Source organism: Melospiza georgiana, chromosome 2, assembly GCF_028018845.1.
Source record: "Melospiza georgiana isolate bMelGeo1 chromosome 2, bMelGeo1.pri, whole genome shotgun sequence".
Lineage (NCBI taxonomy): Eukaryota > Metazoa > Chordata > Aves > Passeriformes > Passerellidae > Melospiza > Melospiza georgiana.
The window spans coordinates 6,064,581-6,086,640 of NC_080431.1; the positions used below are offsets into that span (position 1 = coordinate 6,064,581).

The 22,060-nt window shown below is 39.2% G+C and overlaps 1 protein-coding gene across 3 annotated transcripts in view; it reads right to left on the bottom strand.

The window, feature by feature from the left end:
• Nucleotides 1-7,672: 7,672 nt before the first annotated feature.
• CADM2 (cell adhesion molecule 2) overlaps nt 7,673-22,060 on the bottom strand; it is a 571,830-nt gene continuing 557,442 nt past the window's right edge. For all 3 annotated transcript variants that reach the window (XM_058019107.1, XM_058019105.1, XM_058019106.1), the window contains 2 exons: nt 16,953-17,078; nt 7,673-15,382 (listed from right to left, as the gene is read on the bottom strand). In XM_058019107.1, the coding sequence (XP_057875090.1) occupies nt 15,264-15,382; nt 16,953-17,078 (245 nt within the window). In that variant the 3' untranslated portion in view covers nt 7,673-15,263. The remainder of the gene's footprint in view (nt 15,383-16,952; nt 17,079-22,060) is intronic.

The following is a 22,060-nucleotide window of genomic DNA, read 5'->3' on the forward strand; positions in this document are numbered from 1 at the left end:
AAGGTTCCATATTGCCAGAGTTTCATACCTCCTTGATGTTTCTTGTAGGCAGCTCCTCCAGGCACTGACTCCTCCTTGTCCTCACAGCAGCCAACTGACTCTAGCTCCCCTCAACCAACCAATCCACTCTTTTATAACACTCTTCTTATTGCCTACACCTGTGGGCCATTAAAGTCAGGCCTGCTCCTAATCTTTAACAATTAACCCAGCTGCAACTCTTCAGGGAGTATGATTACTTTCTATACTACCTTTACTTACTTATATTCTATCCCCCTATAATACAAATAAAGCAAAACTTTGAATACTGTTTAAACCCTTCTTTCTTACCCATTTTTCTTGGTTTCTATTTTGTCCCCCTTTCGATTATCAGACCTTTGCTAAAGAATGTTACCTGGTAAAAAAATTTAGGAAGGAATAGGAAAGTTCAAGAAACAAACGGATCATCTCAATCATGTTTTCAAAATTATTATTAGTATGTTTTTATCAATTAATGGGAAAAGGCAAGTCTTCTGATGAGAAATGATTTGCAAAGGGACTTTTCACACAGCAGTCTCACAGAGACACTTCTGCTTTTGGTTTAAAGCCCAGTTCTCCACTGAGGAAATGCTGCTATAGTCCTGTACCAGCCAGATGAAACTGCTGGATCAGTCCCATGAACAAAAAACCCAAATCAGAACAAGACAAATTTTTAGCAGGTTCTTGGTGCCAGCTCTGTACCAGCAAAGGGGTTGGTTTTTCACAGCAAGCTGAGCACTAGAGTGAGTGTTTGGCCAGCAAGGAGCAAGGGGATGTGGGTTAGTCACACTCTACCAGGGGCTCTGCTCCTTTAGAAATGAGTCATTTGCATTTCTTGCAGCTTAGCACAGCTACTGAAAGCAGCTGTGCCCTGAGAATTTTATGAGGACATTTAATTCCCAGGCCTTTCCCTGAAGGCTCACATTTCACTCACATAACAATTTCTTAGGAATATCTGCTCATGGTTTTCCCTTATCATATTTGACAAGTCCTCCTGTAGCCTTTTGCAAAAAAAAAAAAAAAAAACCCTGCAAACAACCCTATCCTGCATTCTCATGACTGCTAGTAAATATATAGGCCTTCAGAGAAAACAAACAAAAAGTAAATACTGAGTCCCTGCATTATTTTCAATTTTTTTTTTTCTGTCCAACTGTAATTGCACATTTTCTAACTTGATACATGGGCAATTCACTAGCAGTATATGGCTGTGCCAGACACTGATCCTGCCCAATATCCTCCCACTCCAATTTCTATGCATTAGCTCAGAAACAAGCTGTGGAGCTGTCCCTGCTTCTTGGGAGAGGTCAGTGCATTAACATGCATTTTTACAGAGGCTAGACGAGGTTTGAGTCACTACTGTAACACCTCATGCAGTTTTTTTGACATCTCTGGTGCTGCCTAATGAGAACTTTGGCATAAGAAGTCATTCAAAGAGGAAAAAAAGAAAAAAAAATGAGGAAAGAAAAAAAAATGGCTGAAACAAGCCTTTCTTCATTCCTTGCCCCAGCATGACACTGCATTCAACATTTTGCAAAAACAATAATTGGGTTCTGTGCTTAAGCACTTCCAAATGAATCAGGAGTAATTTCACAGAGATCTGGGGGAGTTAGGCTGATTTTAAACTGAACTAGCTTTGGTATAACTCAGCCTTATTTCTATGGTTCTCAGTTTCACCTTGTTTCATACATAGGTGATGTCTGCCAAATCACTGTTGGTCATTAGGAAAACTAAACCCATAAATTAGCTGGCTCGTTAGGGATATAGGGCAGCAAGGGCTTTCCTTTATATTCTTATATAATGATCCCTGCTTCTACAGAGTACTTAATTTCCATTTGCAAGAGAATTTCATGGCTTGTACAATGAACTCTGCAGCTCAGGAAACCCTGACAATGGTCTTCACTCCTTTCTTTTGGTTAATTGTAACAAATTTCATTGGCTGGTTATAAAGGAGATTATTTCTGGGAAGGAAATTCCTGCCTGAGGTATATAAGGAGGTGAGAGATTTCCAAGTTTTGTCTCTTGAGCTTATTAATAGTGCCTCAAGGTTTAACCTCTTTCAGTATGAATTTAACAGAGAGGTTTTTTAGAGTTCCTTTTCGCTGTGAAGGAGTGAGAATGCCACTGCCATTGTCAGGGAGTAACTGTCTGTCATTCTTTTTTGCAAGCACCCGAGTAAGTGGGTGGCAGCTGGTGACAAAGGCTGTGACTGCACTTGCCATTTTCTTCTGATAGCTGGAGCAGAGCTTTGGCCTGAAGCAGTTGCTGCTGACTTTCTAGTGTCTCCGGTGGAGCTTTGAGAGAGAGTGATGAAGATGTAAATATTTATATCAAATATTCCCGTACCAGGTGAAGCTGCTGGTATACTTTTACCCCAGAAGAGTAGGGAATGCTTTAGACCACATCATCATTTCCCATTAGTGATGGGGAGAAAGCTTCTTGTGGCTACAGGAACCTCAAGCTATTCCCTTTTGCCTGATTGTCTCCTGCAGATTTTAAGCTCAAGGTGTTGCCTGTAGGCAATCTGCTCTCTCTTGGGCTCCTGAGCTCATGTGGGTTTTTAGCAGGACCCTTTGATCAGCTCCATGGCTGCCTGTGAGTGACAGTGGAAGTCCTTTCTGTTGGGAGTCTGATGTGATGCCTCCTCAGTCCCAGCTCTGGGGACTTTAGGGCATCTCAGCAGTGTCAAAGTGACATTCTCTCAGTCTGCCATCGTCCTCTTCCAGAGGCCTTTTTCTCTCTGGGGCTTTGCTTTGAAATTTCTTTCATTCCCTCCCTGAACCCTTAACAGTTTTTGCTGTTGTATCTGAATCTTTAGCTATGCTCCTCTCCTTTGACTGTGAACCTCACATTGACAATTTAACTGTGAGACTTTCAGTGCTGGGAGAGGTATTGCAGCATTTCCTCCTGCCAACGCCTTTCTTTTTCTCACTTTTGTTGCATTTCTCATTCCTCTCCACCCCACACAGCCTATATAATTCTCTTCCTCCTGTTCCTAGTTCCTTACAAGTTCTGTATTGTTAGCTTTGAGCATCGAAGGGAAATACCATTTTGTCTGGTTTTGCCCTACAAAAGGGCACAATGATCATGATTCATTTCCTGAATGAAAATGTAGATTCAATGCCACAGGGGCACTGAAAAAACTTGGCTATTTGCCTCCCACTCTGATGGAAATAAAGAATGGTGGCAGAGAAAAATGTGTGATTTGGTGGTCATATAATGCCCTGATCTGGTGCTTTTGCTGACACACACACTCTGCCAAACTGCAGCACAGCCAAAACCAGCCACACACCAGCTTCAATCATCCTTGGTTTACCTTCAGGAACTGATGCTGAATCTCCCTCACACTTCAGTGGACACTGCCTAGCTGTACTGACTATAGTGGGAAAATCCATAATATTTTCCACTGTTGCCTTTTTCCCAACCTGGAAATGAAATGCAAGATAATTTTAGTAAAGAGGTTTTTATAGGTTTAAGGAAATTAGCATAATTGATAAGAAGCACCAACTAGGAGGACAAATGGTGATGCAATTCCCCCTCAGGTCAAACCCCTTTGGAGACCCCCATTCAGCACTGGCTTTGTCCATGAGAATGGATCTCAAAAAGTTGTTCTCAGCCTTGGAAGAACAAGATAGCACAGAGCCTTTCACCTCCTGGGACTTGGGACTCTGGAATTTGTTTTATCTTTCTGCCTAGGGAAAAACCATGGAAAATTACTGGAGGGAAATCTAGCTATTAATAGGTGACAGAGTAACAAATATATGTGTGAAGAATTCAGAGAGCACATAAAAGAAAAAAGGCAAAAACCAAATGGCATCACCACCACCCCCTTTTTATATATTATGGCTTCCCTTAGAAAGGCTCAGTATGTGTCCTGCTGAAAAACTTACAGCCAAACCTGTTGATCAATGAGTAAACTTAGAGTTAGTTTGCCTGTGCCACACAAAGCATCACTAGCAGCTGTGCAGGTATAAAACAAATAGGAAAAAGAGAAAGCTGTGTCCTAAGAGACAACGGTAGTTACAAAATTGTGAACTTGGAGGAGCAGAGAATGTAGAACTTGTCTGCTAGGACAAGAAAAAGGCATAATAAAATATAGGAAGTGTTGTGCTTGTGTGCATGCACATTTCTGTGCAGCTGTGCCTGCTGTTCATGAGCTCAACTTGAAAAATAAACCCCCTAACTTAGAGCCCACCAGTAATTCCATGCAGAACCAGGAGAAGACCTTGTATTAATAATTCAGTAATTCAAGCTGTTCAGTCCTATGGGATTAACCCTTTCATACATCATCTTCAGCTTCCATGTGCAGACAAGGTTTGGTCACAGGCACTGCAATCCTGTGCTACCTGCATGAAGAGGGCACCAGCCTCACCTGTGCCCAGGTAAATAAAATTTAGGAATGGGTCTGCTCCCAGAGAATGCCAAAACCAGCCCCACACAGACACAGAGACATTGCTACACTCCCAACAGGAGGATTGCTTCCCTCCTCTCCAGGAGCTGTGACTTGTTACCACCTTCAGGCAATAAATTAATGTGGAGCTGGTGGCAGCAATTCATCTGTGTCACCTCTCAGGTGGGTGAGAGCTGTTCAGGATGGCTGGCCATGAGGAATGTCCCATTGCACCCTCAAAGGCTTGGAAAACTTGGATGCATCTTCTCCTTAATAAACAAGCTCAGCCTGCTTCCCACAGCCTATATCAGCTTTACAGAATTCAACCCAGGTCCTGGAGTTTACTTTAAAGGCTGGATTTGAGTAGAGTTAAAAGTCTTGCTGAAGATCATAAATTTAGACCATCATCAAGAAAAGTAATCCTCTATCCTGCTGAAGTCTTTACAGGGAGAATTTGCTCAAACTGGAGCATTGAATCTCATAGGAAGAAGGAACAATCACAAACTGCGTTGGTTTCATCTTCAAGTACAAAGTGATTTTAAAAATACAAAGTTCTTACATAAACATTGGGAAAATATATAAATAAATAAAAAACTAAACCACAATGCTTCATTGCACACATATTCCTTCATGGGGTGTGGATGAGGAAATAGATATGACAGCTCTTAGTCATGTTCCTTACTGCTATTCTGGAGGGTAATCTCATCCAATGTGAATGAGTGCAAAATAATGATGTACTTTAACTGGATCACATCATGGTGTATGTGCTTTTGTCCCTGAGGTTACCATTAGATGCTCCAGAAAAAAAGAAAATACACTGGAAAAATTACAGAATTATATAAAATATTTTGTTTGTCCTGAAACAGGGCAGGCTAATGCCTTCATACAGGACTAAAAGCCCTTGAAAATGGTATTATTTTCTTTTCTGTTACTTGCACTTTCTGTCCAACCTTATCTGTCAAGGTTCCGATTCTGATTTTCTCCTCTTTTCTTCTTTTCTTTTCTTTGTCTTTTGTAAATTCCCACCTGTCTCTAAGTTCAATCAACTCAAAGTCCTTGAAGTGGGAAGCACTGCTTGCTTGCCAGGTGATGGCATCAGCATTTGAAATGTTTCTTGCTGTTCAGTGGCTTTGCAAATCTCCTGTTTGGATCAGGTTTTTTGCACCTCTAGCCATGAATACAGCCTGAAAAGAAAAGCCACAGGCTCCCCCTTTGGTCCTACTACTAGAGAGAGACAAACCTGCCTCCCATGTTGCTGGCATGTGCAGTTTTCCTCCTCTCTCTGCTGCCTCTCCCCTCCACCCAGCTGGCAGGGCCCAGAGGATGTCCTCCCCCTCAACACTCCAAGCAGGGATGGTTGCTATCCTCACCAGCTGACATCAGTGCTAATTTCCTGTAAGTTGCCACAGAATAAAGGAGAGGCCTCTTTCTAAAAAATCTTTCCGGCTTGCTTAAAAACACTCTCTTGTCTTCTTTTCTTCCTGTGTGCAGCTTGCAGAATCAATAAGGCCCAGCTCTTAGCCCTGAGCAGCAGAGAAGCTATTGCTGCAAACTCAGCAGGAGGAAGAGCTAGGGCAAGCAAGGAGCCCAGAGATAATCAAAAGTGCCCTCCCATGGCTCAGGATGTTGCCAAGTGCTTGGAGCAGGACCAGAAGGCAGCACACTATGACTCTTTGTCAAGCAAGGAATCATCTTCATTATCCCCACTTAATTATCTCTGAATTTCACTAATTGCACTTACCTTTACCTTACACTTACCAAAGGGGCTGGGCCAAGTGTTCCTCTGTAAAAACACTTTTGAATAACTCTGTGTATCCTCATGCAGGTGCCTGATGGCTGTTAAAAGGGGCAAGGAGCTCCTCTTACACGTCAGTGTTTAATGTGTATAATACCATGACAGGCTGGTTCAGAGACTCTGCATTCAATGAAATTATTCTCAGTATTCAGTGAAATTTCAGGCAGCCTTTATAGTTTAAAAGAAAGCCTGTTTGTTCTCCCTTTTGAAAAGAGACAAACAAGCAAAACCCCACAAAACTCTAAACTAAGAACCAACCAAACCAAACACAAACCAAATCAAACCAAAAACGCATAGAAAGAGGGACTCTCATTGTTTATTACAACAGAAAGTGGAAAAGAGGGCTGGCTGTTTTGCTGTTGATGAAAAAAAAATAATCTATTAGCAGCATTTACAGATTTAGTATTCTTTTTTTAAGGGAACCATGTAAGGGACATACCAGGTTGAAGTGATAACTGTAAGAATCTTCTCTCAACCAGGGAAGGGCAAAGAGCAAAGTGCAGTTATCTCTGGGTAAGTTTTTGTTTGGTGACAGAAATGAGGACAGTACTAAAAACTATTCATCCAGGGTGGAATGCATAGTTTGCTGGACTGTGTAATTTTTTGGATTGTGTCATTTTGCTAGGGTACACTGTAGACTTCCAGCATGCTTTGTCCTGAAAGTCATGGACATGTGACTGAGGAAAAAGTGAAAATCTGTATTGCTGCTTTATTTAAAATTTTTCTTATTGCACTTTAAAAATTGGTGAAGAGGACATCTTTTCATTTAGTGAGAAGAAGCAATAAAGATAAGAACAAATCCACTGAATCCAACAGGACTCTACATTTGTCAAAAGTGTGCTTAGTTCAGGTCACAGGAAAACTGAGATGTACAAGAGCACTGTAAATCCTCTGCACAGGGGTACCAGTCTGGGACTGGTTTCTTTTTCAGCAACACAGACACACTCAGAATTTCCTCTTCCCTCTGACATTTGTCCCTCTCCCGTTGAGACTGGTGGCCCTCTTGCCCTTTACAACATCAACTCAAACATGGTAAGTGGTGCAGAAAACCTTGCATGAATTCCATAGCTCCTTCAAGAGGGCTAATCCACCATTTAAGTCCCACAGGTTTAAATGCTTTTCATCACTTGACCTCTTCACAAGGATGAGTTTCCCCCACAGTGAGGATGGCATCCGACAGTTGTTACTTTGTCAGTCAGACAAAACTATAAAGCAACACGCAATAAATATTATATAAACATCAAATCAAATAATAGAATTTGTAATTATGTCTCACAGATTATTTCCTTGGTTTACTGTTTAAAAGCTCAGAATTAATATTTTAAGAAGAATATGATTGATTGCAACAATTCTACTGCAAACAGCAAAATCTGCTCAGTGAACACTCTGTTGTACAGCCACTGGTCTAAATCATCTCCACTGCCAAGCTGGCAAGCACCAGGTAATGTATCAAATGAATAGACAATTCAGAAATGTCCAACAGATAACTAAAATTGAAATTTTATTTTTTTTTCAATAATATTCATCAGACAATTTTCTGACAAGACTTTTCTGAAAGATGAAGTGCAAATGGGAACCCTGTAAGAATGTTTAGAAGAATTGTACATGACATTTTTAAGCGCCACCAAGTACACATTGAATACTTTGTAAGTATATAGGCATAGCAACATGCAAGTGTCATGTACCCAACATTACAATATGCATTTTGTCTGTTTAAAGTTATTAATGAGGAAATAAAATGAAGTTGATGTGTCTCATCATCAGTGCAATATGTTTAATTCCCATGGATTTATTTTTTAACAGGTTAATGGTTGTATTTCCGAACCATTCAAATTTATTCTTCTCAGGGCCATAAATTGTCAGTGTAAGAGCAAAGTACACCAGAGTTCCTAGGAGAATACACTTAGACTGTCCATCAATAAGTGAATTTGTTATAGTCCTTTCACAAATTATGCCTTATTATTTATTCTAGGAAACTTCCTGGTGAACTGAAGGGGTTTTGTAGTTATAAAATATCTAGGCTAAAAGTAAAGGATGCACAAGGACTGCTTTATAATTCTTTTGAGAAAGAGCTAAATAGCAACTCAAACATGTGCATTAAGGACTTGAGCCTTGTTCTTTTGAGATCAATAGGCGTACTGTACTCAATTTTGATGGAAGCAGGACATATATGAATCCAGTAATCCATGATTTTCCTCTCTTGGCTCACTGTTTTGGCAGAAGCAGATGACTATAGGTTATATTTGCATATTTCCATGAAAGCTATATAGGGATATAAGCAAATCTGCATTCACTGAAAAAGGACAACATGTGCAACTGCATATTTACTAACATTAATCAATATGCATAGAAAGGAGAGAAAGAGGAAATGATAAAGAAATCAGCCCAGCAATTAAAGACTATCCTCCTCTTTATAATCAACATAAAGAGTTGATGATCATCCTCACAATCTTATTTACAAGCTATTACTTTAAACTCCCTCCCTTTACACCTATTATAAAAACCCTTCAATATTTCATTTTAGAACAAGACTGAAAAAATTACTATGTTTAGAAGAAAATAGCATTGGTGATTTTCAGCACTATGCATAAGGGCAGGCTAAGGCTGTCTGTATTTGTGCTGAAACATGAGATCAGAGCTCACACATGAAACACTGCTGGCTTGACCCTGAACACAGGGAAAGTGCTAAAGTGCTGACCCCAACAGGCTTGGCTTTGCACCTGAAATCTTAAAAAAGGGAAGAAACAAAAACCCTTGAACTTTTCTTTAATAGTAGCACAGACTGCTCCTTTCAGAGGAGATACTTTTCCTTCCTCCTTTCCAATTAGACCGCTGCTTTTAGCCCAGCAGAGAATAAATGACTTAAGACACAGAATGTGGAGGGCAGACCTGCAGTAAACACAGAAGCCATGAAGTATTTAATTTTTTAAAATTTTTTTTCCCCATCTACTGCAAGGCTCTGGAAGCCCCTAGAACTGCAGACTCATTCCAATTGGCTTCACACCTTCTGTCTGGCTGTGAGTACATTAAACATTGCTGAGGAAAATGAACACAACTTGGCAACAGGATGATTCCTAGATGCTGGAAGAATTCTCTTAAGGGCTGCTGGAAGCGCACGAGGCTTGGAGCATCCTGAGGATGTGGAGTGATACAGAAGTGTGCTGTTCAACCATGTTTGTACCCTTATTTTCTCCTGAGTTAAAAGAAGTGCAGAGTGCTGGGTAGGATTCCTCGACAGCAAGAAGGAACTGTGCTAGCTTCTCTTAATGCCAAGTAAACAACCTCCACATGTTTTAGAGGCCTTAGGTCCACCCTGAAAAACCCCTGTAGGAAGTCCTACTCTCAAAAGAGTTTCTACTCTGTTCTGTTGACATCAAAGGCTTCTCTATTAATTTAATTTTCTCCTGCTGTTTGCAATAGTCCTTCTCTGCTCCCCATGCATTGAGTGTTTTTAATGTAAACATGCCCTGGCAATATTATGTTTAAATAAGTGAGAGACAAGTCAGGATATCTCAATAGTGTTGATATTGCATATTTAATTCAAAAGCTTGCATGTGCTTTTTAAAGTTTCTCTTCATACGTGCATGTCTTACTTGGAAGAATTGTGTTGCAGTTGGATTGCAAATCATTATCTAGAGCTGACTAAATATTGATGTGTTATAGCAGATTATTTTTAAGCTGCTTGGGATGAATCCCCAGCCAGCGTAAATTGGCCCACATTTAAGGCAACAGAGTGAAGCTGATTTATACCAGCTGAGGCTGTGTCCCTATGCCCTGTTAAAAAGCTAAAACTATACCAAAATTAATAAGAACAGGGCAAGATTTATGAACCCAGAAAATATTTTTACCTATTTTTTAACAGAAAAAAAAATAATACAGTGATTTCATTTCAAGACTAAAGCAAAGATTCAATAGTATTTAAAATGTATACAAATATCTCATAGCTAGTACTTAGACTAAGAGGTAGATGTCATATTCTAGGAATAGTATAGTGTGGAATGATGCTAATGGCAGTTGCTAAATACATTTATTTGCCTGTTACACAGGACACAAAGGAGGGTGATAGCAATGGCAACCACAAGAAGGCTTACAAAAAAATTCTTGTCTTCTTTTGCTATTCTATGTTATCTATCTTTTGGTGCATTTCTTCTGGAAGGGCACAACAGAAAAGTGTCAAGAAGGAAAAAGATCTACAATACAAATCTTCACATTTACAAAAACATTAGCTTTATCATCTAGGGCATCCTCTGTACTGCAATGGAAGCATTGTGTACTTACAATTTATGATTACCTGGTGTTACTGAGCAAGCAGTGGAAATTCCAGGTGAGGTGATTCAGCAAAATAGGGGTCAGAAGAATGCAGCTCTCTCTCTCTTTCTCTCTCTCTCTCTCTTTTTTTCCCTCTCTCTCTCTCTCTCTCTCTTTCTCTGTTGTTCATGCTAAAAATACCAGGGCATATGGCAGCATCTTAACATACTAGGCTCCCTTGAGGACAGAAAAAAAGATGAAACTTGTGCTATTGAGCCAGCAATAAGATTACAGAACAGTGTTGCCAGACATTCAGAGTGCTGGCAGCAAAGCCACTAGAGGAGTCAGTGTCTTACTTTGCCAAAAGGTGTTTCAGTGTTATTTAATGGTGCTCCAAGAAATGGAAAGCAAAGCTGGTGAGAATGAGGAGCAGTATTATTTATAAATTAGTTGTCATTGCAAGTAGAGGAATTACACATATTGCATTAGGATATCCACTGCTTGTAGATGTACCTTCCACTTTTCCCCTGTGACTGTTGGGGGTCACCCCTTGCTTGAAATAATCAAAATGCATATTATAATTACATGGTTTTCCAATATCCATACACAGCAAGTACAAGATACTTACATGTAAGTACACTGTATTTACCTATATTTTTGCATAGTTTTTAGTGTGTACTTTGTGCCACTTAATAAAAAGCATTACTCATCATTTTTGTTGTTGCTGTTTTTCTTTATTAGACAGCTTGTTCAATTAAAGTTGGAGTAGCTGGGATTTTTGGTATGCTCATCACAGATTACCAGTCCCTAGGAGTGTAGAGATTAGACATTTGGAGGAGTCTGGGTAAGCCATGGGGGGAAGCTGCAGTGTGAACATGAGAGTTTTAAATCATCTCCTTAATTAAGAAACGCAGTATCAGATTTAATGATGCTAATTTAATAAACTTACCTTTAATTGGAACGGAATTCTAAAGGTAAGAAGTCCGTTTTCCTTTTGGTAACACTTTACAATAAGTGGCACTAAATTACACTAGAACTGCTATGTTACAGGGAATTACATGTAACTACACTGTAACTGTTGAAAGAGCTACTGTACATGTGCGTACATGGTAACTTCAGTGCTGTTACAATCATGAATTACATAATTACAGATGATTCTGTCCTTTCTTTTCATTGAAATAGCTATATATATATTTATATATATATTATACTGCAATGAAAACACACAAGATGTTAACTTTCATGTCTCACTCAGAAAAGTTGGTTTTCTTCATGTTCCTTTAGAGAGGGAGTCTCAGTGCAAGACGAACCATCCTTAAGTAATGTGGAAACTTTTTTGAGATGTTCTAGCTTAAACTCTGAGCCTCAAGTTAAACATCAGGTTCCTTAAACTGTCTCTTGGTTTGTCAGATGACACTAAAAGAGTGGGATGATGCACCCCTTGTCTTCTGATGCACCGCTTTCTTGTTCAAATCATGAGAATGTTCTTGAAGCATTAAAAAAAACCAACACAAAAAATTAAAGTCTACATCAAAAAGTTTAAAAATAATCAGCAATCGACACTGTAAACAGTACACTGGCAGAAACTAGCTACCTGGTCTGGAGAAAACTACTCTGCAAGTGAGTGAGGGAGAGGATGTCACATACATTTTAGTGAAGGTGGTTCCCATTCAGAGCCTCCTTTTTACACACTCGCTGGTGTCTCACACCATCATAAAAACTTTTATTTTTCTTTTCAGAATGGGAACTCGGGCAAAAGGAATGGACAACTGGCTTTTAGCCTACTTAATGTCATTAGTGTTGAGCCATGACTCTGCTGACAGAAAAGAGGGATCTTTACACCCAGTGTAGTAATTTGAACCCGTGAAGACCAGACAGGCCTGCAAAGTGCCATCCAGGTAGAACGCTCTGTGTGGGGCTTTTCACACCTGCTGTGCACAGCTGCAAGGGACATCACCAGGTGCAAGACAATGGAAGATCAAATGGGTTAAAAATGAGCATATGTGAGCAGTTGTAATTGAAAGCCAATGGAAAAAAAAAAACCAAACAAACCTGTCTTAACAGTACAGTTTATATCTGTTTTTTTGCCAAGTTGAAATGCTGTCTGTATGCAACTGGAGAATATGGTTTGAAATGGTTACCACAAGGCCAATCCTGCTTTTGAAGGCCCTGCCTGACCTTGGCTGGGTAATGGTTCAAGTAACAACCCTACTATTCAAGAGAGCTGGAGCTAGGAAGGATGAAGAAAGGCGTAAACACCACGCTGGTGGGGAATTCCACTGGAGAAATAAGGCCCTCATCCGGGGAAGCACTTCGTTTTTAAGCATGTGAACAGTGCCTTACACTCCAAGGGAACTCCTCTGATGCCTGAAGCTGACCATGAGCTTAAAAGCTTTGTTGAGCTGGGCCCCAGGTCCTGAAATAAAATTTTGATACTGTACTACAGCTAATGTAACTTACTGCTGTGACAAGAACCCATATTTTTGGTATTAAACTGAATGACTTCCTTTGCCAGCCTTTTACATGTTTATGTTTTGAAAGACATGAATATCTTGTAAACCTATACTAGTTTTCAATGTGTCTAGTAGCACCTACCTGGTTCTCTCAAACTACCATATTATATTAACATATTATTGCATTTTTCCACAGATGGGTATGGAGTGAACTGTAAAAACAAGCATGCAATCACATCAATGCAGACTTATTTCTTTAAAATGTCATACTGTATATGATTTATTATGTTAACACTCAACCACATCATATTATTTATGTCTGTATATTTTGAAAAAAAGTGCTGCTTTGATTGACGTCACCCTTTTTTCTTAGAAAGTAACAAGATAGATGCTTCAACAAAAACAATTAAAATACTCTAATATTGTCCTTAAAAGGTTTATATTCTTCTGATAAATAATCTGTCACAGCACCTTTATCTTCCATTTTACCATACCACATGATGTCTTATTCCAAATTCTCCCTTCCCCACACAAAAATAAAATCCCAGGAGAAAGTCCTTTACAGCAGACCATCATGCTTTTATGCTTCACAAACACATCAACCAGAGAGAAATACTTCTTTTGTCAAAGGTGCAAAACACAGGAGCCAAGCGAGCTCCAACTAGACTTAACTTGCGTTCTCCAGTGTAGAATCATTTCCAAGACCTGTTATGGCAACCTTTTCTTTTCATTGGAAGAGGAAATAAGCCGATGGGCTTACAGTGTTTTGTTGTCATATTTAAGAGCATGTGATTTTTCAGCTGTCAATTACACAAAAAAAAAAAAAAAGATAAAATTCAGAAATAATCCAAACAGAGACCTTCACTGTGGAGCTAAAAGCATGGCAGGAATTCTCTATCATTCACGGTGACATAAGTTTGTACCTCACAAAATGCATAGACAGGAATTTAATATAAAGAATTAGTCCATTTACTGTATACACAAAACATATATCTTTTGTTTTAACACTTCTATTTTTTCTTTTTTTTTCCCTTTTTTTGTTTTTTTTAAAGTTTTTTTTGTTTTTGTTTTTTTGGCAAACCAACATAGAGAAGCAGCTCTGGAACTGCCAAATTAAAATTGAGAATTTTAGCAACTCAATAGTACTTTTTAAGGATAGTAATCAAATGTGGTTGTAATTTAAAACCTGAGGCTGTGCACTGGTTGTTAGCTTAAAACTACCTTTCCATATAACATTGTGCTTCCATTGTATAACAAAGAAAAAATTAACAAGAACTAGAAAAGTTTGCTGCTGAACAGTGCTAGGACATACAGACAAAAAAATACTAACACATGTTATCTACTCAGAATATTGATTTTGAGGCATATCTAAAGGGATATAATGGACATTAGAAAATGCTTACTTGTGACTGACTTAGCTACCGCCAAAAAAGTTGAATATGTATCAAATAATGTTTAATTGAATTTATTATATGCACTATATACAGATACTAAAATGCCTTGCAATTGTGCCCCATGAACACATCAAATTTGAGTAGGCAGGTGAGTTCATGTTTAGCAAATAAATTATAAAAACATAAATTACTCAGAAAGTTCTCTAATCTTTGTGATCCCAAAAGGCAGTAAAAGGGCGGGACAAATTGTTTCAAAAGAAGCTCTATTACCTAAATTTGCAGAATCTGTATAGCTACTCACATGGTTTTTCCCACTAAACCATGGCACTGTTGTCAAGATACCATTTAAATCATAACAAAACAAAGCAAAATACCCCCAAAAATTCACTGGACTGATCTTTTTTCCCACCAAATCCAAACATATGAGAAACTATACTAAACCAATTTCAATTTGTGTTTCCAAGGGCATATGTTTCAAAAACAAGTTGCTTTTTGCATTAAAGATAGGTATAAAATATTCTTTGTAAACCTCTAATCTTAGACTTAACATTTTCTGTAAGTAAATTAGGACCTTACCTAATAGTACTTGTTATGAATTTTGTTCTATGACATACTAATAGGGACATGATAAAAGAAAACTGGAAAAGAAAGCTGCATAACACTTAAATATGTAGAAAACTTGGATTAAGATGATGATTAACATTGTTAAGGCTGTATATTCAAGCACTGTATGTTAAGAGAGCAGTGGATATGATTTTTAGGCAATAAGAAATGTCCTGTTTTATGCATGATACTGTAATTATAGAATGAGGATGTCAACAGCTGATTGTTGGCATAAACTGGCTACTTATAGCAGGTATGCGAGTTAATAAAGATAGCAGAAGATGGCAGAAATGAATTCTGAGAAATGATAGCCAGTTTTCTCCAGCAGTCAGCCTGATAAGTAAAACTCCAAGATTCTAGCTCTGCATCTAAATGAAATACTCTTTTTTCTCCTCTGCATTGACTTGGCTGCCTTCTGCATTGATAATGGCTGTGTCGGCATCAGGTGCATCTTCAGCTCCTTTTGCTTCATTTGTTAAATATGTTCCTGTAGGAATCAGTACAAGAGAAAAGAAAAGAAAAAGAGAATGATTAGGGTTTTTTTTTTTACACTGTATTATAGGAAGTGCATTTTAAACAATGTACTCCAGTTTTTCAATTAATGAAAAATATTTTTACACAGTTTTTAGTATACATCATAAAGGTGTGCTCAACTTTCTAATTTGCTTAAGAAATATTTACACTGATACTTATACTGGGAAAGGCATATATACAAACTATAGTATATCCACAACAAATTAAGGAAATATTTTAATAAAACTCCACTTTATCTAACTCCAGTAAATGCAATATATTTTTCAATTATAGAATAAGTGATAAAATCTTGGTTATTTCATGAAATAGCTATCTATCAAAAACAAAGCAATTTTGAAGAACTAGAGATTAGTAAAAGTTCTTTTTTTTATGGCCACTGATCATTTGTATTTCAGTTTTATATTGATCATATCTATGCTTTAATTTTACAGAATTGTATCATAAAAAGTTCCAAGAATTACAAAATTGAGGCAGTTTTATTAACTGAACTAACTCATATTATACTATCACAACTATTTTTATGCTCTGGAAATGAATGAATGAAAAGAAGAAATGTGCACAATAGTCAAATTTCCCTTTGTGAAAATCATTATTTATGGTGGCATGAGATGTACAACTGTTCATTCAGGAAAGTAAAACAAAAGAGACACACTTTCACTGGCTCATTAAAAAAAATTCTGATTTTCTCCCAGGTAGTATAATCCAATTTTAAAGATGTTTTTTATCAATTTATGTTTGCTAGGTGTATGATTATCCTATCTAAAATGAGAGTTACTGAATTAATAAATTAATACCAACACTCATCCTCTCTCTTTTTTCTTTTTTTTTTTTTTTTCTGGGTTCTAGCAATAGGCCTACAAGCTGTACAGAGGTTAAATCTCAAGGTGTGATTTTGGAACTAACTAGGTCAAAATCAAATCACAGAGAAGTCAGAAGTCAGCATCACTCCATTCCTGCTATCTTTAGTGGCAGAGGGGGCTGAAAACGAAGGGACCAGAATTATTAAGGTAAAACCACAGAATAAAGTAAAGCTAGCTGCAGGAATTAACTCCTTATTCCAGCAGGATCATTGATTTGAATACTCAATACTGGAATCCAACATTATCTTTTAAACATATACTTGAAATATTAGCAAAATCCATTAAAATGTAAATTTTGTTCACTCAGTGCATATATATTCTGCTGAACTGAGATGGTAGTTAAAACTATGAGAACATGATGAGAACATGTAATCAAGCATCTGGAGTTCAGATCCAAAACCAAGGGGCAATCTTACCCCTTGGTCTCCTAAATCACTGGTTTATAAGATGACTTTGGGCATGCACTAACTCCATGGCCTTTGCCTTGGCCAGCCCACTGGAAAACTGCTAAAAATTCACGGGGACTTTACTTGTGACTGGACTGAGAACTATTTTTTGTTCTAATCATTTTGCAGAGGGGGGAAGGTGAAAGGGAATGGCACTCCCAGGTGAAATCATGCCTTGCTTCCAAGAGTGACTGAACTTCCCCTAAACGTGTCCTACCTTTATGTCTTGCCAGGTATCGCCCAAGGAGAATTATAGAACATAGTGTTACAAAGACAACTACAGCCACTATTCCTCCTATAAGAGCATGATCGGGTCCCGTCTGTCCAGCCAAAGCATTTGGATCTAGAGGGAGAGACAAAAAAGAAAAAGTGATCCTACACAGAGAAAAAAAAAAAAAAAAGACAGAAAAATTCACAATACCAAGTTTTATAGTGATCATCCTGAAAATAGGGCATTTCACTCTTTAATATTCAGCACCGTTATTCCCACTTTTACTCCCAGTATCTTATCAACAGCACAGTGCTGCTTGTATTCCCAGATTGTTAAAACCCTGAGGACATCACAGTTATGAAAAATATTACCCTATTCTTCTTTGGCAGAGGTTATTAAACGAAAAAGGTTCCTAGCTTTGTCCTAGTCACTTTACAACTGAAAACCTGGCCACAGCTATTTATAGAAGGAAAAACAAGGAAGTAAGAATTGGGGATCGGATAGCATCAGCAGAATAGTGTCTGCATAATACATAATTTATAGAATTGATTCTCAGTGGGGAACCCTTATATGTTCTTTCCTCTCATTCCTACCCTCTTGCACCAGAAATAAAAAGGCAGATAAAGTGCAGCCGGGCCAAGTTCCTCTGCACATGGCTGAGTCTGCATGGATTTGGTTAGATAAAGGTATCAGGCAGACTGAAACTGAGCATTCAGACTCAAGCATCAGCTTGTGAATTTTCTACAAATGCTCAATTAACACACAGTGTGTGATATCTATTACTCCAAGCTGTAATAGATATCACAGAATCATAGTCAGCTGGGATGGAAAAGGCCTTTGAGATTGTCAAGCTCAACCAATGAAGTGGCATCACCTTGTCAAGCAGTCCAGGGCACTGAGTGCCACATCCAGTCACTTCTTAACATCTCCAGGGATGGTGACTCCATCACCTCCCTAACCAGCCCATCCCTATGCCCAGTCACTCTTTCTGTGAAGAAATTCTTCCCAAAGTCCAACTTAAACCTCCTCTGGCACAGCTTGCACTTTGGTGGTGTTAAACCTCATGCTGTTCTACTCAGCCCATTGACCCAGCCTGTCCAGGCCCCTCTGCAGAGCCCTCCTACCCCCCACCAGATCAACACTCCCCCACAACTTGGTGTCATCTGCACATCTGCTAATGGCAGAGTGAATCAGCAGGCTCCATTTTCCAGTTCAGAGCACTGGGAATACTGTCAGATTCAAGTGTTCTGTGCTGGTCATTTGCCTGTTCTGTTGCCCGATGCGTCACAAAAGTTGCAAAGAGACAATCGTGGGAAATAGCACAACTTTGGGGTGAGTAATTCTTCAGAGCTTTTAACAACAAACCAGTAACCTGTGACTGTTGACTCAACAGATAAATGCAGAAGGCAAAGTTTTACTCTGAGGATCATGACATGGTTCCTATTATAATGAAATGCCTCTGCTATGAAGTAATAGTAATTCTCTGAAGATGTTATTAGCATGTTCTGTATGCTGCAATCATTCCACTCCCACTGCTTCAAGGGCATTTCCCTTGTAGGAGCTGTTTATGTTCTTCAAATAGTTTGCAAACAACTTCTTTGCTTTGCAAAAGAGAAAGGCAGGAACAATATTTACACATAAAAGAGGGCAAATCTGTGAGGATGATAGAAAGGGCTCTGATGATGCTGAGGAGGTGTGATTCCATAATACCATGATTACATTCTGCTGACCAGGATTGCTATATGGCAGTAGGATGTATGGAGACATCTGGTATGGGAGTCTCATGAGGTGTAACAAGACCAAGTGCAGGTCAGGGCAAACCCTGTTCTCAGTCCAGGCTGGGGGATGAACAGATCCAGGGCAGTCTGGCTGAGAAGGACTTGGGGATGCTGGTGGGTGAGCAGGCCTTGTGCTCTTGCAGCCCAGAAAGGCAAACGTGTCCTGGGCTGCACCCAAAGCACCGTGGGCAGAAGCCAAGGGAGGGGATTCTGTCCTTCTGAGCCATTCTTCTGAGACCCCATCTGGAGAACTGCATCCAGTTCTGGGGTTTCCAGCTCAGGAAGGACATGGAAGGCCACCAAGTTGACGTGAGTGATGGGGCACCTCTCCTATGAGGAAAGGCTGAGAGCATTGGGATTGTTCAGCCTGGAGAAGACATGGCTTTCAGGTGACCTAATTGTGGCCTTCCAGTACCTGAAGGGAGCCTGCAAGAAAGATGGAGAGACACTATTTACAAGGGTTTGTCATGATTGAACAAGGGGAAATAGCTTCAAACTAAGAGTAGGCTTAGAGTAGATTTTAGGAAGAAATTTTTCACTATGGGGGCAGTGAGATGGTGGCACAGGTTGCCCAGAGAAGCTGTGGCTGCCCCATTCCTGGGAGTGTTCAAGAGCAGGTTGGATGGGGTTCTGAGCAAGCTGGTCTAGTGGAAGGTGTCCCTGCCCATGGAATTAGATGATCTGTAAGGTCCCTTCCTACTCAAGGCATTCTATGACTTCAAGATCTACAAACACACATGTATATAATGTTCCATAGATGAAAGAAAAGAATCCTGTTTTGCCTTCCTTTTTGCAAACTGTGAAGCATTCTGCGACTACATTTTCAGGCCGATGGAGCACAGAGTGGTGTGGCCACTGGTACAGATTCAGTTCTGCTCATAACAGTCACTGGACTCATCAGGCAGGAGTTTGTCACTTATTGCTGGCTTTCTGAGCTCCCAGACAGACTTTGGGGAAGCTGGTCATAGCACTTCTGTGGAAATGATGGCAAATGATAGGTATTTGCCCTCAAAAAAGCTAGAAACACCTTAAAAAGTCAGCTCTCCTGCATCCTCTTCCACCTCCACATCCTCCTGGCATGGTGCTGCTGGTGGTGGCACCAGGCTGAGTACACAACACCAGCCCAGCAGGACATAGGTTCCATTTTGGTCATTAAATCTGACCCCAAATCCTGGGCACCAGCAGACTCACAGGGGAAAGCAAGAGTGCTGAAGCACTGCCTTCCAAAAGCAGGAGCTTGGAGCATTCATCCATCCTCTCCCTTGCCTTGCAGGGCTTTTTTTTCTGAGCAGAGCAAGGAGGACATGGGTGCTTGCTTGAAAAGATGGAAGGTGACAGCTTGCTGCAGGAATGCCAGCTTGCTTGAGCCATCTAGAAGATTCCTCCTTTTTCGCTGCCTGTGGCAATGTTGAGTGAGGCTCCTCCCTGCAGCAAAAGGGCAGGACCCATTTGACCTCTGAGGACCACCCGTGTCCCCAAGCCTTGTGTGTGACCTGCAGGAGATGCTCTTTGGCAGCACTGGGACAGGAGCAGCACGAACGTGTTTTCCCACTAAAAACGGGCTCCTGCTGATGTGCTGCCAGTAACAGTGAAGAATAAAAGGAGATCTTTTAAGGGATAATATACTTCCTGATGCAGGGCATAATCCAGAGAAGGGTTAGCACAGAACTTTATCTACAGGCATTTTTGCAAAGCTGATTGAAGAACACAGCCTTAGCTCAATACCCAGACGTACAACACGTGTCCTCTGTGAGCTGTAATAAACATTACAGATAAAAATCCTCACAATACACTGAGATAAATACATCTCTGTGTTTTTATCCTCCTCAGAGTAACTCACTCCTCCTCTGACACACCTGCTGTGACTACAAGAAGTGACCCAATGCCAGCCTCAACACAAGGTTTCCACCTATTACTGTGGATTAATGAGATTCCGATACTTCCATAAGCTGAATTTTTTAAACATTAAAATTAATGTAGGTACTCATTGGACTGCAAAAGTAGCAGCATATTTTTTGCTCTAATTTCAACCTTGCTATCAAAACCAGATTAGATTGGTTGGTATCAAACTAGAGGAGTTTGTCCAAGAAAACCCCAAAACCTTATACATAACCTATTACTACTATATTATCAGTGAACAATTCCTTTGTTAAAAAGGAAAAAGGAAATGAAGGAGAGAAAGGAAAATATGGAAGCAAAGGAAATAAAGAAAGATTCTTAAAATTGGCCAACATTTTCTTGGGAAACAAACATTTTTTCCCATCTCAAAATGAAAATCTGCACGACATAAACAATATTCTGAACAGGAAGCATACCTCATGAATAGTCTCCTCATATAAAAATAATGCTAGCATTAAATATAAACATGCTCTACATTATGCATACAGAGTAATGCACTATACTTTTGCCTTTCATGAAATGACCTAAACCCCATGAGTGAATTATAGATCTGGGGCTTTCTATCGTGGTATAAATAATTACTATTTCAAAATGTGCCCCAGCAGTATCTGAAAGACAGAAATACAGGGATTTGGAAGCTACACTTTTTTGTATTTTAGGTATTTATACAGTGAATGTGCATAATCATTCAAGTGTTCTGGGCACAAGTCTTAGCAGCTGCCAATAAAGTTTCTGAAACCACTGACCACTCCACAGTCTGTTTTCCAAAAAGCATAATAATATTCAGATTATTTTAAGATTCATGTTTTAAGCTTAATGGACTTTGCCAAGTAAATCCTACCCTGCCATACACACAAATCCAGCAAATGAAATATTAGGTATACAATTGTGCAATAAATACTTATAATTCAGCTGTTTCTATAAAAAAAGAAGAAGAAGAAGAAAAAAGATTACACTGTTAGTGTTTTAATACATACTGGTTTTTACTACATGAGCACAGGCAGCTACAGTACCCATGGCCTGAAACAATGGAATTACAACTTTGCAGTCAGACTAGATCTTCAGAGATCAGTTATCCTTTGATAAAACTAAGAAAATCTTATAAAAACATAATGACACAAAACCTCACTCTTTTATTTGCTCTTTCCCCCCCTGCCTAAATTTAGAAAGCTTCTTCAAAATACTGATTGCCAGTGATGTGAAAATTTACCCATTTTCAGCTTTTGGGGTTTCCCTGTTACTGTTTGTTCACAAACTGTGAATACACTTAAATTAAACAACACACATTTAAATTAAATAACACTATTAAAATGACTAAGAGGAGAAAAAAATCTCTCATTTTTTAAGAGATAAAACACATCAGATAAACCTTAGACCCAAGAAATAACTCGATATGCGCTTTTCATGACCTGCTGACAAAGTTTCAATGTAGAATAT